This window comes from Podarcis tiliguerta, assembly GCF_965153285.1.
Source record: "Podarcis tiliguerta genome assembly, chromosome: 10".
Classification (NCBI taxonomy): domain Eukaryota; kingdom Metazoa; phylum Chordata; class Lepidosauria; order Squamata; family Lacertidae; genus Podarcis; species Podarcis tiliguerta.
This window is the reverse complement of record NC_139543.1, coordinates 3713234-3740399: the sequence shown is the minus strand read 5'-3', so window position 1 is coordinate 3740399 and position 27166 is coordinate 3713234. Positions and strand designations below refer to the sequence as shown.

The window sequence follows — 27166 nt, the reverse complement described above, 5'->3', positions numbered from 1 at the left end:
ACAATGCTGAGAGACAGAGATCCTCTGACTTTGGACGTAGTTTGATTAGAAGCTGTGAACAACATACAACCTTCATTATTCCAGGAAGCTGGAAATAGAGTCAGCTACTGTAATACCAGATTAAATATATATTTAGTCAGTTCCTGAACGAGGCAGCAGCAGCATCTACTATTGCTGTTGGATATATGCAAAGATAATGCTCTAATCCTAATTAAGCACTCCAGGATCATGCCATCGATTGTGCCACAAGAAGCTCGCTAGATTTAAAATAGCACCAGTAACAGTGCAGAGGGGATACTAGAATCTCATACACTGAATTTAAGCCACTCAAGCCTCATATTTAGGCAGCTAAATCCCATTTTGTGCTATAACCATATATTTTAATACAAACAAGCACAAATCCCGAAAGTACTCAAACTTTTTTTTTTACACGCTCCTTTCCCCCAGAAAGCCAGTGCCTTTTTACACTATCTCTTTGCAATTAATTCTGAACATGCTACAAACCATTGGAATATTCTGTGCAGATCTGAGATATCTTCCTCATCATGCTGTTTTAGAAAGACGACTTTAGTATAAATGGAGAACAACCAGCAGTGTCTCAAGCCTGGAACCATAACGGTTAGCAACAACAGTAGGGGCAGGGATGCAGGGGTAGCACACAGCTATTATTGTTATTATTATTATTATTATTATTATCTGTTACTATGCCCAATATTTCACTGACAAGATTATTTATTATCATGTTAAATTGATGGGTACATCCATGGCCTTTTTCAAGACAAATGTAGCCAGAATTAAATTGAAGCCTATTAATATTGCAAGATTATAGTTTTTACACTTCCGATAACCTATGGTCTCTTTGTTTTAACTAAAATACACACAGAGAGAGGGTGTATGGAGTGTCAGGGGAGGGATAGTACCTCTGGTGGGGGATACGTCTTGCTCCTTCTGGGGTAGTTTGTCCACCTTTGGTCCCCACCCTGCACTCAGCTCTCACCTGTGGCTCCTAGAAGCATTCAGCATGTGACAGCAGCCACACCCCAGGAATGGCTTCAACTGGCCTCTAAATCAGGTGAGGGCAGCCAATGGGTCTCAAACCCTTGGTGAGTTAGGGACTTCCCCTGTATGCAAAGACAGGCTCCAGTGGATTGGCTGGACGAGACCAATAGTGGGTCCAACAATCAATACGGCAGTTTCTGCACATGCTGTAGACGAAAGTGAGAGGGAGATGGGGCTCGTCAACCTTTCCATCTAAGAGAAGGAAAACTCTGATCCTAAACCTCTGCTGCCTTGTGGGTTGTCTTCAGGAGAGAAAAAAGGCTCAAATCCTACATGAATCTAGAGTGGAGTCCCTAGGACGGTTTGATGGCACCTTGAATGCCTCCCTCCAGCTCCTCCTGCAGCCAAGCTGGTGCCAAATGTATTGCTCCGTTTTCTGTGGAACCATATAAACAAGGCCAGGGGGCAGTCTTGTCGTCTGGGCAGCCAAGGACCTCCATACACATTGCCCAGGCTTGGTCCCTGGAGAGGTCACTTCAGTGCTACTAATGCAGTAAAAACAATGCAGGGGAGGCAGCAGTTTTCTGTTACTGGTCTCTGCAGCCACAGCAGGCGCTGCGATTCCCCAGTGGTTTGGCTTTTCCACCTGGAGGCACATGCCATTGTCTCTCAAGTCCTACAGATACCAGCAACAACTAATATGAACAATACATACCAGTAAGACTCACATTCAATCAGCACCAATTCAGGACAATAATTTTTATTGCTGCAAGCTGTTTTGAGGGGGCGGTGATGGGCTGAACAGTAGCTTACATTTCTAAAGCTAAAAATACATGCACTCCTTCATGCTGTGCATTCTCTTCCCGAGATGTATTAATATTGACTTTTAGTGGGATTCATGCTTTAAAACCGCACCGTGCCACAATACTAATCAGAATATAATTTACTGTGTCTTTATCGCAGACACCTTATTTGGCACGGACACTTACCCAGCAGCACACGGCCAACAAAATGATGTCAGCAACAGCTCATCATTTAAAGAGAAGACAAATGACCACATCTGATATCACGCATGGTTTCTTCTGTGATACATTACTATTCCCCTGCGTGTCATTTAACACAATAAATGTAATACATTTTATTTTATACATTCTTTCTACCCTCTGGAGAGATGTCTCTACTGCTGTGGGATTAAAATCCCAACACATCTAATAAAACAAAAAAAACAAAAAGTGCTGCTTTGCCTGGAATTCAATCTTTTATTTTTATGGCATAGGAAAACCACAGTCTCCCGTCATTCCACATATGTCCATGTTAACTCTACATGGTGGCACATTTCTTTGGTTTCACACACACAGAGATGAAGCACAAGGAGCCTTCATGCAGGTGGCTTCATCGTCTGAGAAGGCTAGCCATGGGTGGGGAGGGGATTCACTTTCAAGCTATGGGTCATCTGCTCAGTCATTGTCTGTGGGCAAAGAGTTATTGCTAAACCTTTCTGTAACACACTTCCAATTTGCAAAGTGAGAGTGTACAGGGGGCTCTATTATCTTAGCCCTTTTCAGTATTCCAGGTGTGTACAATGAGCATGGGGGGGGGGAAAGATTCCAGTCTCGTGCATTCATTAGAGAAGGTCGACACAGGGAGTCCCTCTTAAGTTGCATGGGCAGAGGGTTGCATCAGACATGATGAATTATTTTATTATTATTATTATTATTATTATTATTATTATTATTATTAAATTTGTATACTGCCCTTTATCCATAGATCTCGGGGCTGTTCACAACATAAAATTACAATGTAAAAAACACAAAGTACATAATAAAAATAAGAACAAAAAGAAATCACTACAGCAATGCTGTTGCTGTTGCCGCCGCCACCCCCACCCCACCCCTCTCTCTCTGAATGCTTGAACAGGACTCTTGTCATGGACCAAATTTCATCTCACCTTTTATATATGCAATAAGCTGGACTCCTGCAGGTATTAGTAGTAGCAGCATTATCATTAGTATTGCTATTTTATCTATTACATGCTTTTCACCCTAAGGTCCCAAGGTGGGTTACAGCATTAAAAACAATATTAAAAGCAAAAAAAAACAACCCAAAACCATTCCATATGATATAAGAACCAGGCCTTTATTGTGGTGGCACCGACCCTTTGGGTTTTCCTTCTGTTGCATATTAAACAGGCACCATCTTGCTTTTTTTGGTGTCTAATGACCGTTCTCTTTCAACAAGCCTTTTAAGTGGATATCTAATTTAAACTGTTTTTATATTTATTTATTTATTCATTCATTACATTTATGTGCCACCTTTACCATCCAAGAAGCTCAAGGGGCTGCACACGGCTCTCCTCCCCCCAATTTCATCCTTACAAGAACCCTGTGAGGAAGGCTAGGCTGAGAGGCAGTGACTGACCCCAAGGTCACCCAGATGAGCTTCATGGCTGAGAGGGGATTCACACCCTGGTCTCCCAGGTCATAGTCCAACTCTATAACCATTATGCCACACTGGAATTGTTTTTAAATGTTTGTATTAAATTTATATATGGAATTTTTATTTAGTGTTTTCACATTTATTTTATGGCTGTCACAGTTTTACTTGTTTTATAATTGTATATTTCCTTCTTGTGCCCACCCTGGGACTGATGAAGGGTGGGTAAGAAATCTATTAAATAATATGTCTGTTTTTAGTTTAGATGGCCTCCATTTGGTTAAAGAGGCAATGACCCCAATTTCTGGATTCGCTGTAATACTCAGCAGTTTGCTCAAGTGCTCAAAGTACTTGGCATGTATTGTTTTACCGACCCATACAACAGACCAGTAAGGTAGGTCACACATAAAGGTAAAGGGACCCCTGACCATTGAGCCCAGTCGTGGACACTTTGATAAAAGGACAGAAATGGGCTTGTTTGTTTTAATGTTTTTGTTTATCTTTTAAAAACTGGCCCAACTCTGAGGGGAAAAGTGGTAAGTGAAGGACTAAATACATACTTCAATCAGACTTCCTAAGTTCACAGGTGGAACCAAAAAAATTGCAGCTGACAACTGAAAAGCAATTGTAAATCCATCTTCCCTGCATGGCCATCCATCAATTTAAAAACCTGATCCAAGCACATTTAAAACTGCTGCTCTTCCTTTCACATATGCAGAGCAGCAGAGAGGCTCAAGAAGTGTTTTTAACAGGCACGTGTGGTACCAATCCAAGATGCAATTAATTTCCCTAGCCAGGTGAATGTCAAGGTTCCCTGTGCAACAGATTTAGGGATGGTGCAGGAGGTGAATTTGGTGAGACAAGGATTAGCAGAAACAAATCCTCTCAAGGGCTAATGCTTGACTCTCCTGACTATGTGTTTGACGCAACAAGGCCCACATACCATGGAACCACGTCATGTCTCTTAAGCCCACTTAGCTATTGAGAAGAGCAGCGTTCCTTCTCACACATATGCAAGCACAATTGAACTCATGTTCTTCCCCCTTTCACATACAAATGATGAGAAACAATAGGCAATAAATCAACATTAAATTTAAACACAGAGAATAAATCTCACTACTTTTATGATGCCACAAGAATTAAATTTGAGTAAAGGTGGTCTAAGTTCTTCCTTCCACCATGAGATCTATCAAAGGAGACTAATAATTAGCCTTTAAAATGGAGTTTTCTCTCATTATATTACATTATGGATGTCCTCCTGCAGCTAAATTCCTGATATTTGCTCACAAGTGTGCCTCTGATTGCTTCCAAGTCTCCGCTGTGGCTATCACAAATTTAGAGGCTACTATATCCCCAAACAGCTTGGGACCAGGAGTCCTGAAGGGCTGCCTTCTCCCATACAAATTTGTCCAACATTTTAAGAAGTGTTCTGCTTGCTCACAAAAGTTAGGTGGGTGAAGACTGAGGAGAGGGACTTCCCTGTGGTAGTGCCCCATTTATGCAATGTCAGACATATCCAGGTGGTGCCATCATTGTTACAAGCCAGGATTGTATTTTACAGTAGCCATAAGTGAAGAGACGTTTCATGCAGGTGAATGAGCAGAATGGTGAATAATTCTTCCTTTGTCGGCCTTTTTTTGTTTCCATGCTAACCATAAAGCTAGAAAATCTATTCCTCCACTATCAGCACGGAAATTCAGAAGACTGTGGGGGCATTTGGTAGACGTTTTCCTTTTATTGTAGAATCCTGAAAGGTTAGCAGCCCAGATTTCCATTCCAGGCACGGAGATGTGGAGTTGTATCCTCTACTATAGCCCTCATGAAACACTAGTCCCTTAGCAGACTGGTTTTAAAAACAAAACAAAACAGACTGGTAACTTCTGTGGACTTATTTACAAGGTTGGTTTGGTGTATTTAGAAAGTTGGTTTAGGCACTAAGTTAAAATTCTTTTATTTGCCCACCCAAAGAGGGACTTGCAGGCAGTTTACTCCTCCCTGGTCCTTTCTGCTGCTATGCCACACTGAGCCAAGCCAAAGTTTGCTTTAGTGTGCCATCTGAACCAAGACTCGTGGTTAAGTTTTCACCGAATTAATCACAAGCAGCAGCCAAAGGTTGTTCTCATGCTTGCTAGGAAACACAAAGGAACACACAGAGACACATATATCTGATAACTGACCTGAACATGTGGAACTGTTAGCATAATTTCATCCACACCTGAATATGAGCCAAGCACAATGATAATATGCAGGGAATTATTTGTGGTGACTGGTGCATGCAGTTTCCCCATGGGCCGGCCACACCCCAGTATCTCAGCTTTCCTATTGTTATGAAAGCAGTGTGACAGAATACCACCATGGGCTTCCTAACCCTCCTCTTTTTTACTGTGTGTCAGGGCTTGCTTACATTCACAGTCATGGCTGACACAGCACACCAGCACAAACCAGGTACAGTCACGCTTCCCAAGTTACACACAGTCAGTTTTTTGCTGACTCCTAGGTAAGTTCAATTAGGTTTACTTTTGCCATCTGCCTTGAACTCCAAATAATGATGGTGAGGATTAATGGTCCTAATTCCCCAGGTCTCCAATCATCCTTACGAGAGAAGCAGGTATGACAGCACAATTTCACTCGTTCTATAAAAAGCTTCTGCTGCGTATGAAGCAGATGAATCAGGCTCCCCACCCCACTTTCCAAAGATCATGGCAACACCATTTTCTGAGGCAACAGATTAAAGGCAACTCTGAAGTAGTAACTGGTGAGTACAATCAGAAACAAATTGTTTAGTCCCTCCGGAGATGAGAACCCAAGATAGTCATGTTCTTCCCTCAAGAGAAAGTTCAGTCAAATGAGAAACAGAACAGAATGACAATATTTGAAAACACCACAAAGTGGGTTCCTCCCTCTGATCTGGAAGGCTGTATCCTAGCAACAGAGCTCTTTTGTTTAAAGCTCTGGTACCACCCTCCTTCCTAAACTCTCTTTAACAACAACCACAGAGTACCTACTCAAACAGCACTAAGTACACCTGTGGCACTGCTATGAATATTGGCATCTGTTTCCTGCATTAGAAGGCAATGAGCCAAGCGGCTAGGGGAAGCGATATTCAGTAGCATTAGCCTGTAAACCAAAAATGGTTGTCTTTTTTGGCTAGAGGTCGGTTCTTCCCAGCCAAGCCAGTGAAAGGAAATCTCATCAGCAGACAAAATGAAATAAGGGCATGTGCACTGACTTCACTAGGTCCAAATGCACAAAAAAGATAATTGCTTAAAAACTCATTCTTCCAAACAGTGATTTTACCTACATTAAATCTATGTTAGGAAGGTGGCCCAAATCAATATTTGGAAACGCTATAACTTATCACAGCCAATTATTGGTTACAAAGATGTTAATTGCACATTTTGTGTGTATGTGTAGGGCAGGGTATCAGGAAAAGGTATTCCTAACAATATTCTGATAAGCATATTTTGTGTGTAGCTTCAGAAATAGGCAATTGGATTGCTGTAATTAACTGCAAAAGCTTGTTGATTTGTTGATGTTATATAATGTCAATCTCTTTCATAAACTCATTAGAATCTTTGTAAATAAATAGTGAAATTTATGCAAAAAGCAAGCAAATCTGGTTGTTGCTTCTTCTTACCATCCCAGGGAATAATCCAATCAAAGGATTATTGTTATCAAATAGTATTCTGGAATAAGGGTATCCAAAGTAAAACATGTCAGAACAGAACCACGCTCTTGTGCCATTCAGTTGAGTGGTCGCTTATTCAGCAATCAATTAACATGAGATAGCATTTCTTCCAATCTTTGGGTTGCATGCTCAAGGAACAAACCAGCTGGTAAATCTGACAGGGAATCAACGACTCCTACCAAGATAAAGGTGTCTAGATTTTAAGCAGCATGACTCCACCCAGAAGACACGCTTTACCTGCCTTTTGGTTAATTGGTCCATATCAATACTTCTGTATTATGTTCAGTTTTTACTTATATCCAGTTCATCACTGATTTGTTAAGGAAATCTACTGCCTCACCTGGATCCAAAGAAAAGAAGTAGGTTAGGTAGATTGCCATTGACAGCCCCAATACCGTAGAAGGGGGAGAGAGAAGTGAACATTGTGAAGGCCTACAGGACAAGTCATAGGGAGGAACAACTATCGTCTGTCTCCACTTTCTGCTGCCTACCTGTGAATTAGAAGCAAAACTGCCACAACTGCCTTGCTTTCAAACCTAGCCCACAAAAGTAATGAAAGCAAATATTATGAAAAAAATAGTACTCAATGTTGATTAAAGTTTCGGGACAATTAACAGAATCACTCTCCTTCTGTCTTCCAACAGATTGTCAACCAGTGTCACCAAGACAGTTTCAATCAGGAACCAGCCCAAAACTCAGACAAGGATTTAGATAATCTGCCACAACTACAATTTCATAGAGTTGAATCACAACTGCTTGCTTGATTAACTACCTTCCCGAGAATAGCAAATTGCAAACTGGTCTACATAACTTGTTGGGCTGGGTGATATCTGGTTTTCAACATCATGTTATATTACCAGCTAAACATTGTGATATACCGATATATCACAATGTCTGAAATAAGGCTGGAGTTATGTAGAGGCATTGGTTGGCTTCATTGTTTTTCCCCCATTGTGATTTCTGCATAGCTCTCTCTCTCTCGCTCGCTCTCGCTCTCTCACACACACATATATCATTATTTGCAATATATTGCTGGGTCAAAAATTATGAAAGCGAAATCATGATACAGACTTCAAACCGGTTTGGGACAATAATACACAACATGATTTGCAATATATTGCTGGGTCAAAAATTATGAAACTGATATCACTAGGCCAGCTTACTCAGTGACCAAGAATGGAAACACATCCAAGGATCTACAATGAAGGAAGGAAGGCTTGGAACATCTCCAGTATGATGCCTACATGAGAACGCTTTCAAGGAATTTTATTAGCTAAGTGTCCCAAACAGAAGTTACTGAGAGTCACAGATATTCCTAAGTCCGAAGCAGAGGAACTAAGTTGACAGAACCCTCCCGCTACCTGGAAAAGGCTCAGACAAATGGCACAATGTAAAGGCAGCATGTTCTCTTTGCCACCATAACCGGCACAACACAGGCCTCCAAATGGGCTTTTAACTAGATCCTATCCAGTGAAAGAGGGTTTAAGGGCTACTGTATCAATATCCCCAGCAACCATCTAGATCCCCATCTGGTCTATCACTCTCTAGAGATAGATGATACTAACTATTCCTCCACACCTGAAGAAGCTACAGGCACCTGATAATTTCCAGGCAAAGCCTGAATTATCTGTATATAACAAGGGAGCTATATTATGCTCATCTGCTTGTTAAATCTCCAGAAGACGTGCTTCAATAACACTAAAGCAACATTTTTTGCTTCCACTGAACAAAAAAAATGATCATTGAAGGCAATACTTGTACTTCTGTGTAGAAAGCATGGGCATTACATATCAGTAGAAGTGCCTTCCAGAAGGTGAGTTTCCTGCAGGGAATCCAGCAACGCTCAACCCATTGCTTTTGAATGATTTCAAATGAGCTGGTGTCATCTGCATAGCCATGCAACTTGTGAAGATGGACATTTTGTATATATTCCATTAGAGGACATCAGCAAAGACTCTCCTCCCTGGAAGGGAGGGGAGTGGTTGTGGGCGGGAGCCCGAGCACCGCCCCTAGCAGGGGGCAGCCGCCCCCTGCTTTCCTTGTTACCTGGCTGGCGCCCCGCCCACTGACCGGCACCCAATCGGGAGCCGGCGGGGGGCGTGCCTAGGTAACTTCAAGTTACCGCGCCAGCCCTCTCCCTGGCCTCATTTTCTCTTCGTCCGCTGAGAGTCATTTTGTATATATTCCATTAGAGGACACCAGCAATATGCTGATAGGACTGTACTCTATGGAATAGGTTTGGCCAGGGAAGGATTTCTCTGGTCTTCTCCAATAATATAATGCTTCCAAGGAAAAGGGTGGATGTATAATGCCCTGTGCTATTATGGGGCTGCTCCACTCTACTATCTCCCAGTCGCCCTACAGCAGTGGTTCTTGGGCTGCGGGAGACACCACAGCAAATAGGCCTTATGGTAGTATTCAACTTTCATTAGGAGGTAGAATATTTTCCCAAATATTATATCAATATTTCTTTAAGATACAGAAGACTTACCAATGGTTTTGGAAACCCCATGCTCAGTAACATGCCCAAATTCACATGAAAATCAGTGGCACATGAATTATCTGAAAGCCAGAGAATAAAGTGATGCACTGGGCAGTCTCTCAGCCTTTGTCTTTTCATAGGAATAGTTTTTATACCACATGTTTCATTGGCAACTAAAAAAATTTCAGGGTTTTCATCAGGGTATCTTAAGGATTCAAGTGATCCATTTGATTCAGCAGGGCAAATTAAGAAGTGGATTCAAATTATCACATTTATAGCAATAAAACATCAATACAAATGAAATTGCACCAGAAGACCACAATCAGGTTTTTGGTATAATGTAATTTCCACTTAAGGCAACAAATTATGTTGACCAACAAAGGAATGGTTTAAAGAGTAACTGACGATTCTAGTCCTGGAACAGATTTAAACATTTTGCTGGAAAGGTTGTCTAAAGCAACAGGTGATAGTGACCAAGATCAAGATGCTTAGTGCAAGAAGCATCAAGAATTTTGCAAAGAAGCAAAGAGCACTGCTGGTATTTATAAGGAAATGATTCACATGATACAGAGATGCTGTTCTCACACAGAGGGTTTCCATAAGCCTCGAAAGACTGTACACACACACACACACACACACTTAATATGCAAGGGGGAACATGAGGTCTCTTCACCTCTTCCATGTCTCCAGCCACGCATCCTTCTCTGCCCCTTTACTCATGTTCCTGTTGGGTCCTATAGGTATCCTCTGTGAATAGGTGCTACACCTGTGCTCTGTGGATCATGCCCTAAGTAATAATAGAAACCAGACTTCCGTATCTGAAATTTATACACTATTCTATCTACAACCCTCCACCGATCACCCTAACTCAAATACTGTGGTCAGGGAGGGGAAAAAGTCGGCAGAAGGAGAATACAATGATCAAAGTTCTAGCCAAGTAAAAACTTATGATGATTGATTAATGGAAAACAGCACTTGTACTCAGAATGCCAGGAGTATTCCGGCTCCAATTATAAAGAATGGGTTGAGACTGCAATAGCCTTCTGCCTCCCTGCTTGGTTCTGAGCAACCTGTAGGGGGCTTGCTTCATTGTTTTAAAGAGAACTTGCTTTCATGTAATATATTTAGGAATTGGGTATAAATTTTATTCTTACTGATTACTGCATTACTAGGTGATCTAGACAGGGTTTTTGTTTTTTTAATTATACTTTAGCAAATGTTAAAGGGTGTATTAGAGGATTCTTCTGGAGAATAATTGCAAATTAGCATTTGCTTTTTTGTGTGTGCTAAAGATTGAGTAGATGAATTTTAACAGCCCACTGAAAGCAAAATTCCCATTGCCGTTGTTGCCTTAAAGACCTAAAGCAAGCCTTCTGCTATTAGTCAATCTAGCAAGTGAAATTATTTGAAAGAAGGAAAGGACAGTGTAGCTACACATTCACACATTCTAAGTTAGATGGAAGAGTCACAGACATAGCAGCAGTATAAGAATTAAGAGGTGGAAAGACACCTTGGCAGCCTAATTTCTTGTTAGTGAAAATGAGGCTGGCAAAGTCCCAGGCACCTCGATATTTCAATATTTGCTGCAAGAATAAAACACTTCCCTCCCCCTAGAAAATATCCTTTTATGGGTATCAATGCAGTTCAACAGTAATTTTTAAAAATACCCCAGTGACAAAAAAAATGGGATATTTAATATTTTGCAATATTTACATTATCTGCTAATATTAGTGTATTTAAAAAGCTGTACACAAATGAAGGTGCAAAAATTCCAATATTCAGCTTCCTTTGGTCATTTTCTTAAAAATGAGCATAGTGCTCTTTCAACACATCTAGTCCACACACACCCATATGACACATACAAAGCAACAGGCTTGTAGCAATAATTGCAGCCAACAAAAGTATAAGTTATTGATTGGCATATTAGGCACCCAACTCATGATTGTTAATGTTAACTACCATTAAAATGTTAACTATATTTTATAAAAAGTTAACTACACTTTAACTACAGTGGTTAACTACAGTGGTTTATGCTTCCTATGCTTCAAGCTACAAGTGGCACTGGGAGAAATCTATGAAGGCGACACTGACACTCAGCTCCCAACGTATTTCATCTTCTGGCTATTCTGCCTCTTGTACATGCAAGCTCTCTCCCCTGAATAACTGCTACAGCAAATGATAATTTCCACTAAGTAAAGCATGTGGGAAAGTTATGAAACACACATGTGTTCAACAATTTACCATTCATTAAAGGCTATTTTAAAGTATTTGAAATAGAACTTTGATACCCATGACATGTGGTATTTCATTGATAGTAAGGTATCTTAACAGTTATACTGTTAAGTACACAATGAATCACTTAGTCCTAAGCACATCTACTATGATGCAAGTCTTACTGAACTCAGGTATTTCTACCATTAGTATGTTTAGGCCACTGTATTTTATGCTGAACATTCCAAACATTTAGTTTGTATTGGGAACAGTTAAATAATACCACCCTCTCAAGCTGATTGCTAAAAGGGAGATTCCTTAAAGACCTTGTGTTCTATACTTTATACCTGAGCAAATGGTGTGTAAAATTCTCCCCATTTCAGAACAGAATGTTTTTAATTTGATTTATTTAGTCTGAATGGATCCTGAAAATAGAAAGCAACAAGGTATGCCTCATACTCATTTTCAGATTGGCTTTTAAAAATAACATTAAATAGGGATGGTATTTTTTTTTAAAGAAAAGAAAAAACACAAGCACACCTAGACATAAGGCTCAATGAAATTCAAATAATTCAGTACATGAAACATACCACACAATCATCACTGCTTGGACAAAACATTCACATTAATGCTCTAAACGAAAAGGGATTCTTTTCATTTTAAAACCATGAGACAATACAAAATATTTTGGGACATAACACCCATCTGAAATGTGTAAAAGAACACATTCCATCTCCTTTTAAAACCTCTTTTTTAACACAAGGCAATGCTGTGCTTGTTTTCTGCTAGAACAATTTATAAATAGTTACATATGCAGTATCTCCAAGTTTAGCTTGCATATCATTCTAGAAATCTGACAAGTTCATACTGAATAGTGTTGCCTATATATATGTTCTGTTGTGTATATGGTAAAAATGCCAGTAATTGTTTGTTAGTTTGTTTTTTAAATCATACTAGATGAAGATTTACCATTGGGAGACAAAGTACAACAATTTTAATCAATAGGTGTTGATAAAATATTTACTTATTTAAAATGCATTTTAATACATGCATGTAACCATGAAACAAGCATATTAAAGAACATTTACTGGTAGAAAATTTATAAGGCAAAAGATTAACAACAAAAAGTAGCTATTTCTAAACAGCTGATTATTATTAAATATCTATTCCTGAAAATTCTGAAGGTTTTTTCCCCTCCCCTATATGCTGTACTTGTAAATTGTAAATCATTTTGAAAGAATGAACAAATGAAAGACCCTCCCAAATACGACGATGAAAAGGTCCAGGGATTGTTTTGCTTTTAGTTGCAATTATTATTTGGAACCAGCTCATCAAAAGGTTTTGATTTGTTGGCCTCTGCTTTCTGGTTTAACTACATCTGCATTTAATTCTTTACTTGGCAACATCATGGATTTGATTTGTCTTTGTTTCCTTCCTGTACTAGAAGAGGGGATTTCTAGTTGTTATTATAAACAATCTAAGACATCTTCAAGCAGCACCTGTAACTTCCCTTTTCCTTTTTTAAATAGGCATCTTTCAGCTTTCCTGCTGGTTTATTCCCCAGCCAAAACCTCATTTCTCTGCCTTGAAACAAAGGAATATTCTTGCAGGATACTTTGGAAATGAAACAGCCTGTGTTGTGGACAGAATCCCTAAGGTTTCCGTTCAAAGAAGCAACTGTCTTAAGAGACTGTAACACCAAGCCAATTTGTTTCTTCTGTTCGGCTCCCTCTCTTGAGCAGCTTATCTTTTTTGCATCTCTGGTCCTTGCTCCCATTTTTCTTTCCTCTAACCATAAATGCAGCGGCCAAGTAATCAGCCTGGCTTAGACACACATTTCTGCACAGTGCAAGTCCCATTAAAGTTTTAGGCATTCAACAGCAGATGACAGAATACATCTGTGGTAAACCCAAACACCAACCCTCCCGCTAAACCAAACAAAAGTAGGGATGGAAAATTATGACAATTTTTTTTCAGGCTGGGCAGTTTTGCTTTTGGAGGATGCTTTTGCTTCAGAATGGCAAAGAGCCAGCTCAAGGAAATGTGATGCTAATGATGGTGGAATCCACCAGCTTGAGCAAGGCTTCATTTAACCATTCTAAAAAGGTGAGATTCCTAGCCCAGCTCTCTCCCTTAACTTTCTCCTTCTAGCCAGGAGCCCAGCCCCTTTTGAGCTTACACTCCGGGAGAGGAAGCACAGAGAGAGATCTGAACCTCACTGAACCAGCTAGCTAATTGGTGAACTGCACTTATAACAATCCCTGTAAAGTCCTCCTTCCACACCAACTGAACCAGCACAGTGCACTTTCTATTTTCCAAGAATGCAGGCTGCTAGCATTGCTCTCTCTCTCTGTGTGTGTCCGTGTGTTTTACCTCTGCATAAAATGTGTTACAGTGAGTCATTCACACTAAGATGCTTAATGATGGTGGCTGCCTGGATTTAAGAACTCAAGTGTTTCTGAGGCAACACAGATCAGTCACCTCAATTCTTACTTTAACTCTCCCTGGCAAAAAAATCAGACATTGGCCTATTTATTTATTTTCTGCCTTCGTTTCTTGATGTGAACCTCTTGCCCTGCTCTGGGCAAGTTTTCTGCTAATCACTGCCTGCTGCTTTCAAGATGCTATCCTGCACTCATGCAAGGCAGCAAACGGAAAGCAGACCATAATTAGCAGCACTCGCCGATGCATCGCCTAACGAGATCATCGCTAAATCTGAGAACACCCAGCTACCTCGCATGGCATGTTAGCACAGGGGGAAAGGGAGAGGGAGAGAGAAACCCACCAACTGCTCTGGTTTTGCACATGCGTGGATGCTTGCAAACCCCCCAGACACGCGCAAAACCAAGCCTGGAACTGTCACAACATTCATGTCACACCCGGGAAGCACGAAGGTTACAATGCGCGTTAGAAAACTTAAGCGTTGCGCCGTGACTTCAGGGCCTTTCGGGAAAATGCATTTCTCTAGACAACACAGGCACGCTTTCCTTTCAAATGCTGCTTTCTCCCTTTTTTGCCCCAAATCTCCACGAGGTCAAAACAGCCCTTCAAGTCCCAGCGGTGACGAGGAAACTAGAAACTTTCCTCTGAGCCCATCTCTGTGGAGATGCTGTTGATCCCTCGCCGGAGTCTCCCGGGCTGGGCTGGGCTCGGGCGGGCAGGGCGGCGGCAGCAGGAGGCCCCGCAGCCCAGCCCAGACCCGGCAGCCTACCAGTTGCTGAGGGGATCCCGCCTCGCTCCGGATCCGTGGCCGGCTCGCCCGCCTCGGCAACCCCCGGCACTCCTGCTCCTCCCGGTTCCCTTCCTCGGGCGACATCTCCTCCGCCCTGCCTGACTCGACCATGCAAGGAGAGGGGGGACGGGACCTGCCGGACTCAGGTGGGACTTACGTGGTGGCCGAAGGGAAGGGCCCGTCGGCGGAGAGGTTTATCACCAAGGACTGCAAAAGGGTCAGGGTGAAAAAGAGCCACCAGCCAGCAGCCATCTTCCTGATCGAAGATCGATGCCCCCTTGCCCACAAGTGCCGGAGAAAAGGAGGAGGAGGAGGAGGACAGAATAATAATAATGTTGATGATGATGATGATGGTGATGATAGTGGAGAAGTTAAAAAAATAAGAATCGGGGCGAGCACGGGAGGAATGAGACTAATCAATCAATCTCCCTCTTCTCTCTCCTCTTCTGGGCGAAGCCACAGGCAGCTTCCGAGAAGAAGCAGGCGGCGGCAGCGGCTCCTCGGGGGCGGAGAGGCGGAGGGAAGCGGCCGCGCTGGGCGGGTGGAGGCGGGAAGCGGGAGACGCAGCCAGAGGAAGGCGGGCGGGCGAGAGAGAGAGGGAGCGAGGCTCTCGCTACTCGGGCGGCGGCAGCTTCTGCGCGCTGTGATCCGCCGCCATCGGGGCTACTTTTGTAACAGATCCCGGCTCCCTCCCTCGCGCGCGCGCGCCTGGGTGCTCTTTCGGGGTGGGTTGGTGCGCGCGCGCTCGCGCGTCTCCTCCCTGATTTATGCCCCCGATTGCAGGCAGCCGGGAGGGGGAGAGGGCGGGAGCTGCGAGGGAGAGGTTGGCGTCTGGGTTTCCTCCCGCGTCCGCGATCTGGAGGGGGGGCGGGCGGGGGGAGTCCTCCTCCGAGGAAGAGGAGCTTCGCCATACAAGGGAATCGAGGGAAACTCCCCAAGTTCGGGGTCTGGTCTTCCCCGAGGTGCGAGCGGGGCGGGGCGGGGTCTGGTCCAGGCTGCTGCAGCCGGCATGTTAAGGTGGTGCGTGGTGTTGTTGTTGTTCTCGTCGTCATTATGATTGCAAAATATATGCCGCCCTTCGCCCGAAGATCGCAGGGCGCTTCACAACATAAAAATGCAAAAGTTTGATCCATGCCGAAGTCTGGCTGCCAGGCAGGTAATAGAGGGACTTGCGAGCGCCCTTCGGTTCTGGGGTTGCTTGCATTGGGTTGCAAAGGTCTTGATGGCGCTCGCTTCGCCAACATCCCCTGCAAAGGAGCTGGAGACAAAGCACGTCCGGGGGGATCTTCCAGCTCCACTGACAGCTCTTGGGCCGCAGGTGAGTGCAGAACGGGGCAGCGCCAGCTCCGGGTCATCGGCGAGGATCCCAGGGCCAAGTTACGCATCGACGAAGGGCTCTGACTCCGAAACATGGGCATTTATTTGTTCGATAGCGACTGAATAGCTGTGGGTTGTTGTTGTGTTTCCATCTGCCGAGCGAGGGGGCAAAGTGAGCAGATTCTAATTAGAGGAGGGGGGAAAGATGCAGCCAGAAAGACTTTAATCTTATCGTTCAAGAGAGGGGGGGTGGGGGGTGAGTTACAGCCTGCAGAGCAGAAGATTTCCCTGAGGGGTGCCACCTTTTTCCAAACACACAGCAAACCTTTACCAAGGAGAACTGCTGCAGCTTCTGGCCATTAGTCATTATCAACCCCCAACTCACTCTCTCTTGACTTCTCCAGGGCAACCAGGTAGCTATTCAACCTGCACAGAGAGAGGGATGCACACACAGCCCTCCAGCATCACAGTAGCAGCCAAGGAGAAGCTGGTGATGCCCCCATTGCTTTGTCTTGTCCCGGCATGTGCATGACCAGACCCTTGATGTAAGGGCTATGACATTTCATTTCTTTCATTTATTTATTACTTACATTTATTACATACATTTTTAGTGCCTGGTTGTTGTGATCGGAGTGACATTCCTTTTGCTGACCAGCCCTTGTTATTATCCTGGCAAAAGGGTATGTTTGACAGCTGGCTGGGTTTGGGTTGGGCCTTAAAACCTTTTCAGAGAGAAGCCTGAGAACTCTGATTGCCGGCACAGATTGCTGCCCTCCTGCCCATGGAGCTATTAGCAGGGAGAGGCAATGCCCTGCCCTCCAGACACTGCTGGACTCCACCCCCCGACATCCCTGACCATTGGCCATGCTGTCTGGGACTGATGAGAGTTGGAGCCCAAGAACATCTGTAAGGGACCACATTGCCTACTCCTGAGCATTACTTATACCAGTGTTTTGCAAACTTGGTTTTCCAGCTGTTGTTGAACTACCACTTCCATCATCCCTGACTACTGGCCCTGCTAGCTAGGAATGTTGGGAGTTGGAGTCCAGCAACTGCCAGGGACCCAAATTTCATAAATGCTATTCTATACTGAGGAGAAGAGCTGTGGACTCGTCCTGGCTAAATGCATAGGGAAAGGTACTGGAGAAGTTTGTGATGTCACTTTATTGTTCCTGCGGTTACTGTATGTTGATTAGTGCATTGACTCATGGGAGCATTGTTATCGACACTGAGATTGCTCTGTGTCATCATAGTTACTAAATAAATACACTATGGGAATGGCTGTCTTTGTTGCTGTGCTGCCTTTTTTGTATTGCTATACAGTGGTACCTCGGGTTAAGAACTTAATTCTGAAGGTCCGTTCTTAACCTGAAACTGTTCTTAACCTGAAGCACCACTTTAGCTAATGGGGCCTCCCGCTGCCGCCACACAGTCGCTGAGTGATTTCTGTTCTCATCCTGAAGCAAAGTTCTTAACCCAAGGTAATATTTCTGGGTTAGTGGAGTATGTAACCTGAAGCGTCTGTAACCCGAGGTACCACTGTATTACTGTGCTTCTGAAGAAGCGGAGAATACAAACTTGTTACAGTATACCAGAGTAAGATCCCTTCCTGCTATAGGGTGGTCTTGCATGTTTATTAAATGATGCTTTGTAAAGATCTAAAAGGTAACAGGCAAAAGGCAGGCCCCGGTGGAATTCTCTCCACGGACCCTGGTGTTTGGCAAATGAGCAACAAATTGTGAATTCTGTTTTGAAGCAAAATCCCTCCTGGAGCGCAATCCTATACATGTCTACTCAGGAGCAGATCCAATCAAGTTCAAGGGGCTTACTCCCAGTTAAATGTGTTGCTGCTGCCTAAAGATTCAAGCTCTGACTCTAAGGAAGAACTCCAGATCTTTGACTTTGGGGCTTGATTTGACCTGAACTATGTATATTTCATGCTATTTTAAATATGGAACATGTTTCTCATTGTAAAGATACAAACATCTGGTTCTCCAGATCTTATTAGTGTACTGCTTCCATTATTCCAGACCACTGGCCATGCCAGCTGGAGCAAAGAGGAGCAGGAATCCAGCTACATTTTAGAAGCTACAGGTTGCCCATTCCTGCTTTATAATAACGTGGTTACTAACACAAGACTATAAATGCCTACTCAGAAATAAGCCCCATAGAGTTCAATAGGGCTTACACCCAGGTAAATGTGCATAGGATTGCAACCTAAGTCACCTAGTAGTTCTTAACAGAAGTGAAGTCTGAACAGGGGATTTGGGGCTATCATCGCTCCATCTTTTTCCTGTGATGCCACATTGCTGGTCCAGCCAGTAAAACTATCAAGTAACTAGTGTTGTGATCTGAAAGGCCAGGACGCCCTATACTCTGCCAAGCTTCACTCATGATCTGACAAATTCTGTTATGTTCCATCCTGGATCTGCCAGGCTCTGTTCCATCTCTGCTCCTCACCTGCCAGGCTCTTGGCTTGGCTCCATCCTCTGCTTCAGTCCAGAGGACCAGTACATTTAATCAAAAGTGTGCAACCCCAACATAGAATATATTCAATAACAGGCACTGCACTGACAGTTATTGGTGCTCAAGAGCTGCTTCAGGGGCACCTCGGGCCCCCTGGAATCTGCCCGGTGGTGGGGCTGGGCCTGCACTCTGGCCAAAGCCATAAAAACAAAGATTGAAGAGTGGGTTTCAAGCTCCGAGTATCAATCCCATAGTACAAGGCAGGCAAGAATAAAAGTGCCTCCCATGATGCCAGCTCCCTGTGTAATCATATTTCATCTTTGTCTCTAATCCATAAAATTTTCATTCTTAAGTGCTTAAAAGCACCACTTATTACAGAGAAGATGCAGCTTTGTGGCCGAGCGTATGTTTTATTATACGCAGCAGGATCAATTCCCCACATCTCCAGTTAAGGGCCCTGTGGAAGCGAGGCAGTGAAATTATTCAGACTCCAAAGAGTCCGCAAACGGGCCGCGTTTACAGTGCTGGGCTAGATGGGCCGTTACAAGATATAGAGTCCAGACTTCCTCAGCCTCGGCCCTCCAGCTGTTTTTGGCCTACAACTCCCCTGATCCCTAGCTAGCAGGACCAGCGGTCAGGGATGATGGGAATTGTAGTCTCAAAACATCTGGAGGGCCGAGGTTGAGGAAGCCTGATATAGTCTGTAACCACAGTTAACATCCTGTTTCATAGAACTGGATATGAGCAGGTTTGGGAGGCCGCTTCCTATAAAAGATATAAAGAAGACCATGCACCTAATAAAATAAATGGGGTTTGTTCATTCTATTTATTCATTTTTATTAATAAATTTGTATACTGCGGTATATCCTTTAAATATCCATTTAAAAATACTAGTATATGTTAAAAATATCAGTAAACTTTAAAAGCAAGTTAGCATAAAATTCATAATTCATTGACATGCAAAATATTGAGATAAAATACAAACTTATTTTCATTAATATAATTTTGCTATTATAGTTTTTCTTGTTTCTTTGTTTTCTTTCATTTTGAGTATGCTTAAATGATGTCTTTCACATTTTGTTTGTTCTGTTTCATTTTTAAAAAGAGCATCCTTCACCATTTACATATGCAAATAGCCTTTCTACATTTTCCCCTTTGCTTGATTAGTTCAAGATTAGTGTCAGTCCTAATGTAAATATGAGCAACTGATCCAAATATTCTGGAATGTCTGTTGCACTGTGCCCTGCATTGAATCCTGTATGAGGTTTGGCAAAAATGTCAAGTTTTGCTCTCAAAATTTGATTGGTGGTGGTGGGGATAAATATCACATCTTACCAGTTTTAGGGAAACTACTTCAAACATTTACTGTATTTGTCAGAGTCAATATAGGACATTGCATTTGTCATGCAATTTATTGATTTTATTTTAAATAAAAAACCCGGATACTGTTAAAAATTCAGATTAAGAGTATAGATTAGAATTTTTGCAAGTGTATTTGAGTAGTGCGTTCCCCTGCATTAGTTTCAGCTGTAATTGAATTTTCTAGATATTGTATGTGAAATAATTGCATGGAACTCCTTTTAAATAAACATCCTAATGGGAAGAGTTTTTTTAAGGCAACAAACTAAGTCATAAACTACACTTAATTTATAGCTACTCATATAACCAATATTTATATAGTTGTGCTTACTGCCATATTTTCTTGCACTGACAACACAAGCAGTGTCACCCCAACAACGGAAAGTGTCAAACTTTCACAAAGGGTATCATAAGTCTAATCATAATCTGGTTAGCGTGGCGATATGAATAGGCACCTAACTACAGTGGTGCCCCGCAAGACGAATGCCTCGGAAGACGAAAAACTCGCAAGACGAAAGAGTCTTTCGTTTTTTGAGTTGCTTTGCAAGACGGATTTCCCTATGGGCTTGCTTCGCAAGACGAAACATCTTGCGCCTTTTTTTAAAAAAACCGCCAATGCATTCCTATGGGAAACCGTCAATACACATTGGTGCTTCGCAAGACGAAAAAACTCGTAGAACGAAAAAACTCGCAGAACGAATTAATTTCGTCTTGCGGGGCACCACTGTACTAACTTACAGAGGCTACAGCTCAAGAGATGGGACAGCTCCCAGGTCATCATCCCCCCCCCCCCACACACACCGTGTTTTAAATTGTAGCATGTAGGCTGATAAAATGATAGATTTCATTTTTCTCAACATTAATTATATGCCACACAGGAGCCCATACTTGAAGGCATTGCTACAAAAACACTTGCAGTTAGAGCCTGCCTGATACCTCTCATTACAAGGAATTTTAAATTGCTTATAACTCCACTCCACTTAAAATGCATCTTTGAAAGGTAACCCTTGAGAATATATGGATGCTATTTTGTATCCTCTGTAATTCTATCTGATTACCATCAGCATTAGAGCCTTGCCTCTTCTATACTTTCTTCTTCAAATGAAATATCTGGGTTTTCTCCAGTTGATATTTGCTTATCATTTTCATTCTAATTTATTAAATGAGCTTGATTATTCTCTGTTCTCTCCAAGACACCTGTGCAAGTTGCATTCTCTTTCGTTTTATTGTGCAGGATGTGTAGCTGTCCAGAACAGACTTGTTTCAATGTGGAAATTGATTTTGTATTTTGTGTTATCATTGCTTCTGAAATGCATAGTCTGCCCTGCAGTGGCCCCTCTGCATTCCTAAAACAGCACTCCCAATATGGTGTTCTTTTGCAATGATCAATATAAATAATAAAATGTAGAATTAAAAATAAAAACACATTAATTGGCCTGTTGTCATGTTACAGGTAAGAGTGGGTGTGAGATCTGATGCATGCCACTTTAAAAGAGTTAGGAGTGGGTGGGAGGGCATTTTTAAAGAATAGGATGCCATGTTTTAGACATACTTACAATTCATGCTTAGCTAAAGGTGTGATTCCCACCTTGTGGTTTGCAAATTCCAGTATATAAGAAGTTATGCTTGCTTTAAACTTCAGCACTGTAAACAGTCTGGACCTGAGCCATCAGATAGCCCACCTGCACCCGGACTGACTGACTTGCACACTGAGAGGCATCACCTTGGTCTGTGTGATATGGGTAATCGAGAGAGAGAGAGAGAGATCATTCTCTCTGGTGGATCTACACCCTTGAAAATCTCCCCCGCCTCTCTGCTGTGGCAGGCAGTTATGTGTCAGCCTTTCCAAAAGACCTTAAAAACTCATTTGTTCCTATTGGCTTTCCCTGAGTATTTTTTGGTCCCAGTTGCTGAATGGTTGCTGAAATATTTTTATGTTAGAACTTTGTAAATCTGTTTTATCCTTAGTTTTAGTAATTAGATAGATGGATAGATGATAGATTTATAAAAGATAGATAGATAGTAAGCTGCTCTGCACAGGCTTTGCCTGGAAAAATGACGTATAAATGTTCTAAAATAAAATAATTTATCTTGTAAATTATAACTCATATAATGTTGGCATCTTATTCTAAACTCCGTCTTTGGTTTCTCATCGGCTATACTCCTGCCTAAACAGAGGATGGACTCTGCTTTGTAACAACATTAATCACTCTGTTTATTTTCTCAGGCTTTCCAGATGGATTTATTAAGCAATGGCCAACTATCAAGTCATTGTTAACTCTAGACTGACTTCTTCCTACTTTCCCTTTTCGGTAGCATAAATATCTAACTGTCCAAGTTCAAGGCTAGGCATTATCTTCCAGAAGTGATTTAGACAGAGGGGCCCACAATTCTCAGCTGTTTGTTTTTCTCCTTTCTCCTCATTTACTTCTCCTTTGACCTTTCTTGGCCTTCTCACCTTTCCTTTGATCCCATCTGAAAAAGCTTCAGGAGACACTTGTTAACACATGTCAAAGTGGACAAAAAGTTAAGGAGAAGAAAGGTGTCCCAAAAGAAAGGATGAACTGCCTAATAGACAGGAAATGACAAAAACAAAGATTAAGAAGGGAAACTAAGAACAAAGGGAGAAAAGAGACAAAAGCAAGAACTAGAATTAACCAAAGTGAAGCGAAGCAAGGAAAGAAGGAACAAAGGAAGGTTAAGTCTAAGGCCCAGCTATAGAGGGGCCATCCGTGCAACAGAGATGAGTTCGTTCAATAAAGTACTTAGCTGTAATAATATGTAGTTGAATTACGAGAGAAAAAGATGATAAGAGGAGTGAGAGTAACAGGAGAAAAATGAAGGCCAATTTGGTTCTGTTACTCAGATGCATGTTCTCAGATAGAAGACGTTTTGCACATGCTCAAAGGTACTTTATTCTTGGATCACTTTACAAACTTTTGCAAAACATTGTGTTCTGCCTTGAATAAAGGCATTCTGCCCGTGTTCTGAGACTCTAGAAAACCAAAACAATACAATAAAGCCTCAATGCAATTGTATTTTTGAAATGAGCTACTAATTATTATAAAAATGAGTGATGACATTTGGGAAAGGTAGTCTTTTTTTTAAAAAAAAAGCTTTAAACAATGACTATGACTTCAGGCTGTAGAAAATCAACTGAAACTTTTGGTTGTTTAATCTGCCAGTTGAAACTTATAACCCTAATTTTTGCTTTTGGTGGGCAATGAATAATTTTCATGATGGTTACCCAATTTTCTTTGGCATATTGTAACTGAGTATTAAGCCTACAGTATAATAGGGGGAACACACTTCAATAAGGCAGCTATTATTTGCCATCGCTTTAACTTAATTGTAGTGTGAGTGAAAATGTGACTCTTCAACCCTTACCACCATTATTTCCCAAGAACCTCATGGCTCTTCTTAACCACAACAAGGGTGACAAATGATATTTGATATTCTGTTTCACTATGTGTACACACAGTGAGAGTAAGTAGCAGAATGGTGGCTTCTTTCCTCAACACCGCATAGCAAAGGGAGGGGTCATAGCTCAGTGGTATAGGGTATATATTTTGCACCCAGAAGGTCCCAGATTCAGCCCCCCCCCCCGTGTCCTTAGGTAGGGCTGGAATGTTCCCTCTCTGAAACACTGCAAAGCAACTGCTGCTCAGCGCAATGGTACTCAGTTAAATGGACCGACAGTCTTACTTGGTACAACACAGATTCCCATCGTCCTCTACTGAGAACATAAGAAGAGCTTGGCTGTTGGGTCAGACCAAACAAGGTCTACTCAAGCCAGCATCCAACAGTGGCCAAGCAGATGCCGGGGGGGGGGGAGTCTCCAAGCAGGACCTGAGGGCAGCTGAGCTTTCTTGTAATCCCCAGTGAGTGGCATTCAGATGCCCACTGTATCCAAATACAGTAGGTCAGGCACGTCCAACAGGTAGACTGTGATCTACCGGTAGATCACTGGATGTCTGTGGTGGATCACTGGTAGATCACTGGCTCCCCCCCCCAAAAAAAAGCTAAACAACTTTGGCTGCCCTGAAAAAACTCAACATTTTTGCCCTGCACTCCCAAAAAACAGGGCTTTCCTCCTCCCTAAAAACAACCTTGACCTGAACCCCAAAAAGGGGGTAGATCACTGCCAGTTTTTAACTCTGTGAGTAGATCGCAGTCTCTTGGGTGTTGGCCACCCCTGCAGCAGGTGATACAGCCATTAACATCATTAGTCACTGACAGCCTGATCTTCCATCAACTTAACTGATTCGTTTCCAAAACCAGCCAAGTGAGGTAGCCATACAGGGGTTTCCCAAATGCCATGTTGCAGGACTACATGCCATGGAAAAGAAATTACGAGTGAGATGTTTTTATCTGGTATGGGTGAGAGAATCTAGAGCAGGGAAGGACACAGAAAGTGGTTGACTTAAGAGGAGACAGCAGCCATTAAGGGGAACATCAGAAGGAGAGAGCACAATGAAGTGAAATACAAATGAAAGATGACTTAATTTGTGTGTTTGTGATGAGCGTTGATGCTATTAGTGCTTAAGCTTTTTTTCCTTTTTCCTTTTGATATTAAAAGCGCTACTGAAAGTCAATGATTGATGTGTGGTCTTTGGAGGGAGTCTGCATATTAATGTGCAAGAGGCATCTTCAAGAAGCATAGGAAGAAGCAAGTTTAACACAAAGTCTGGAACCCTTGATTTAAAACCAAACACTGGAACAACCTCCAACCGATCGTTCTCCTTGAGCTAATTGAAACAGAATGTTCAAAGATGTGTCTGAATATTTTTAATACATGGTTTATAAGCTCAGTAACTCAATATGTAATTGTACCCAGCCTGCCAAGTGGAATTGCCAAGTATTAGGTGAACCAGGGGAAATATTGCACTGCAAAAAAATAAAAATAAAATAAAAATAGATCAGTCATAGGCTCCTGAATGTGTGGGTGGAATTTGAAAGCAACAATAGGATAACAGTGCAGTTTCAGTGAGTGGGGGTAGGAAATTCATGCTTCAAATATAGCCAGTACATCTGTTTACTAACTATTTTTACCTACAGCTGCAAATATCTAAAATTTCAGAGATTTTTTTTACTTATCTAAGACAATTTTTAGCCTCTATAAATAACTCCCAACTTCTTTTTTCTTCATAGATGAAGTGGTAACAATTTGCTTTATTCCCTCCCACTGCTGCCATAAAAATGGCCTTTGAAACTCTCAGATCACCTGATGGGTTGCTAAATTATTGTTTCATTTTTATACAAGTGGTTGTGGCTCATTTCTGACCCCTGAAAACAGAGGTTATAATGGGAACACTCAGGGACTTGAAAGCTATTGCCTCCGCTGTTCTTTCTGCTTATGGCTGCCATAGATTTGAATGCTCCATCTACTTTTGCCATGTAATTTCACTGCGGGAAGTGGGGGAGTTACTGTTTCAGTATTTCATAATAATATTTTAGGCATTGTTCCACACTGGTTATACATACTAGAAGGAAAACCTAAAGACAGAGTGGAAGGGGATTTCCAATCCTAGGTCCACATTCCAGTCTGAGGGGGGCCACATGCCGATGGTGGGTGTGGCCAGAGGCAAAAGTGGGAGGAGCAAGGAATGTAGACCAGTTTGTACACATCCTCCCAGGTCCCTCTTCATCCTCTCATCAGCAGGACCAGTGAGAGGTGAGGCCTGGAGGGTCTTTTGAAGGCCAAGCCGAGAAGCCTGGAGGACCACAATTAGGATATCAAACTCATAGCATTGGTTTCTCAGGTCTGGTGCTATATTGGGGTGGTTTCACAGGACATCAAGTATTCCTATGGACTGCAGCCAACAGCACCTATACCACAGTGAAAAGCTCACACAAGTCATGGCTGCTGATTTTCATACATCTCTGCTACCCACTTAAGTCCCAAGTTCCTGGAAAAGCTACAGCAAAGAACTGGGGGCCTCCTGGAGCAGAAAGGGAGATGGCTGCACTGCTTATGAAAATTTGATGCCCCAACCTGTGAAACAATGTGCTTTCCACCAAAGAACTCTTCACTTTCTCCCTTTTTTAAAAAAAGTTTATTAGTATGTTGCGAGGTAGCAAACAAGAAAACTGAACATCACAAGAAATCAAACAAGGTTATACTCAACATGGACAATTTTTTCCTCATTCACATTGTGAGGTATTTTCCCCTTCCTCATGAATCTGAGTAAGACCAGGGGAGGACTCTCTGGTAATCTTTTGTAATAGGACGCCCTGAGGGAGGGAAGAAATTGGCAACCCCAAAGGGATATTTTCTCTCTCTCTCTTTCCCTTTTAAATAAATAAATAAATAAAATAGGATTTTATGTCAGTGTTTGTAAAAAGCAAAAAAAAAGGAGGAAAAGGTTCTGACCTCCCTTTGTCTCCTCAGCCTGGTCCTCGCACCCTTGTCGGCACAAAAGAGTCCACGAGAATATCCTTGCAGAGTTTTATTCTTGAAAGTCTTTGTGCAAAACACGACTGAACAACTATACACACCAGCCTCAGTACAAACTAACATTTCTCACTTTATATATACAACCTGCTGCAGGCCGCTGAGTCATGCTGACCCAGCTTTATTCACATTAAAGAAACAGCGGCCATTTTAGCCGTGACATTTTATTCCTGAATGGATCTTTTCGGTTATGGATCTTCTCAATTTTGAACCCCTCAGCTCAGCGTCCTGTGAGGGGAAGCCACCCACACCGCCCTAAATCCAGCACTGGGAAGAGGGCACTGACATCCTGCTGTTATCATAGAAACTCACTGTACCAAGGTATTCTTCCAAAATGACTCCTGCACTGTAGGAGCCTGAACACTCATGTTTACAAAAATAGGAATGGCAATCAGACAAATGGATCGGGAGCAACTTAACCCCTTAAAATCATAGAATCTTAGAGTTGGAAGGGACCCAAGAAAATTTCAGAAAAGTTTGTTAGTATGTGTAATATTTTTTTTCAGCCAGCACAACACACCATAA

At 42.3% G+C, this 27166-nt stretch overlaps 1 protein-coding gene across 7 annotated transcripts in view; it reads right to left on the bottom strand.

Annotated features, from left to right (window-relative positions):
• CACNA2D1 (calcium voltage-gated channel auxiliary subunit alpha2delta 1) overlaps positions 1 to 15893 on the bottom strand; it is a 369956-nt gene extending 354063 nt beyond the window's left edge. For 5 of the 7 annotated variants that reach the window (XR_014502079.1, XM_083399435.1, XM_083399437.1 and 2 more), the window contains exon 1: positions 15203 to 15736. Coding sequence is in view for 5 of the 7 variants with exons in the window: in XM_083399435.1 (XP_083255561.1) it covers positions 15203 to 15297 (95 nt within the window). In the remaining 2 variants the exon portion in view is untranslated. Of the gene's footprint in view, positions 1 to 15202 lie in introns of all 7 variants that reach the window. The other 2 variants (XR_014502078.1, XM_083399436.1) reach the window with 1 other exon arrangement.
• Positions 15894 to 27166: the final 11273 nt, after the last annotated feature.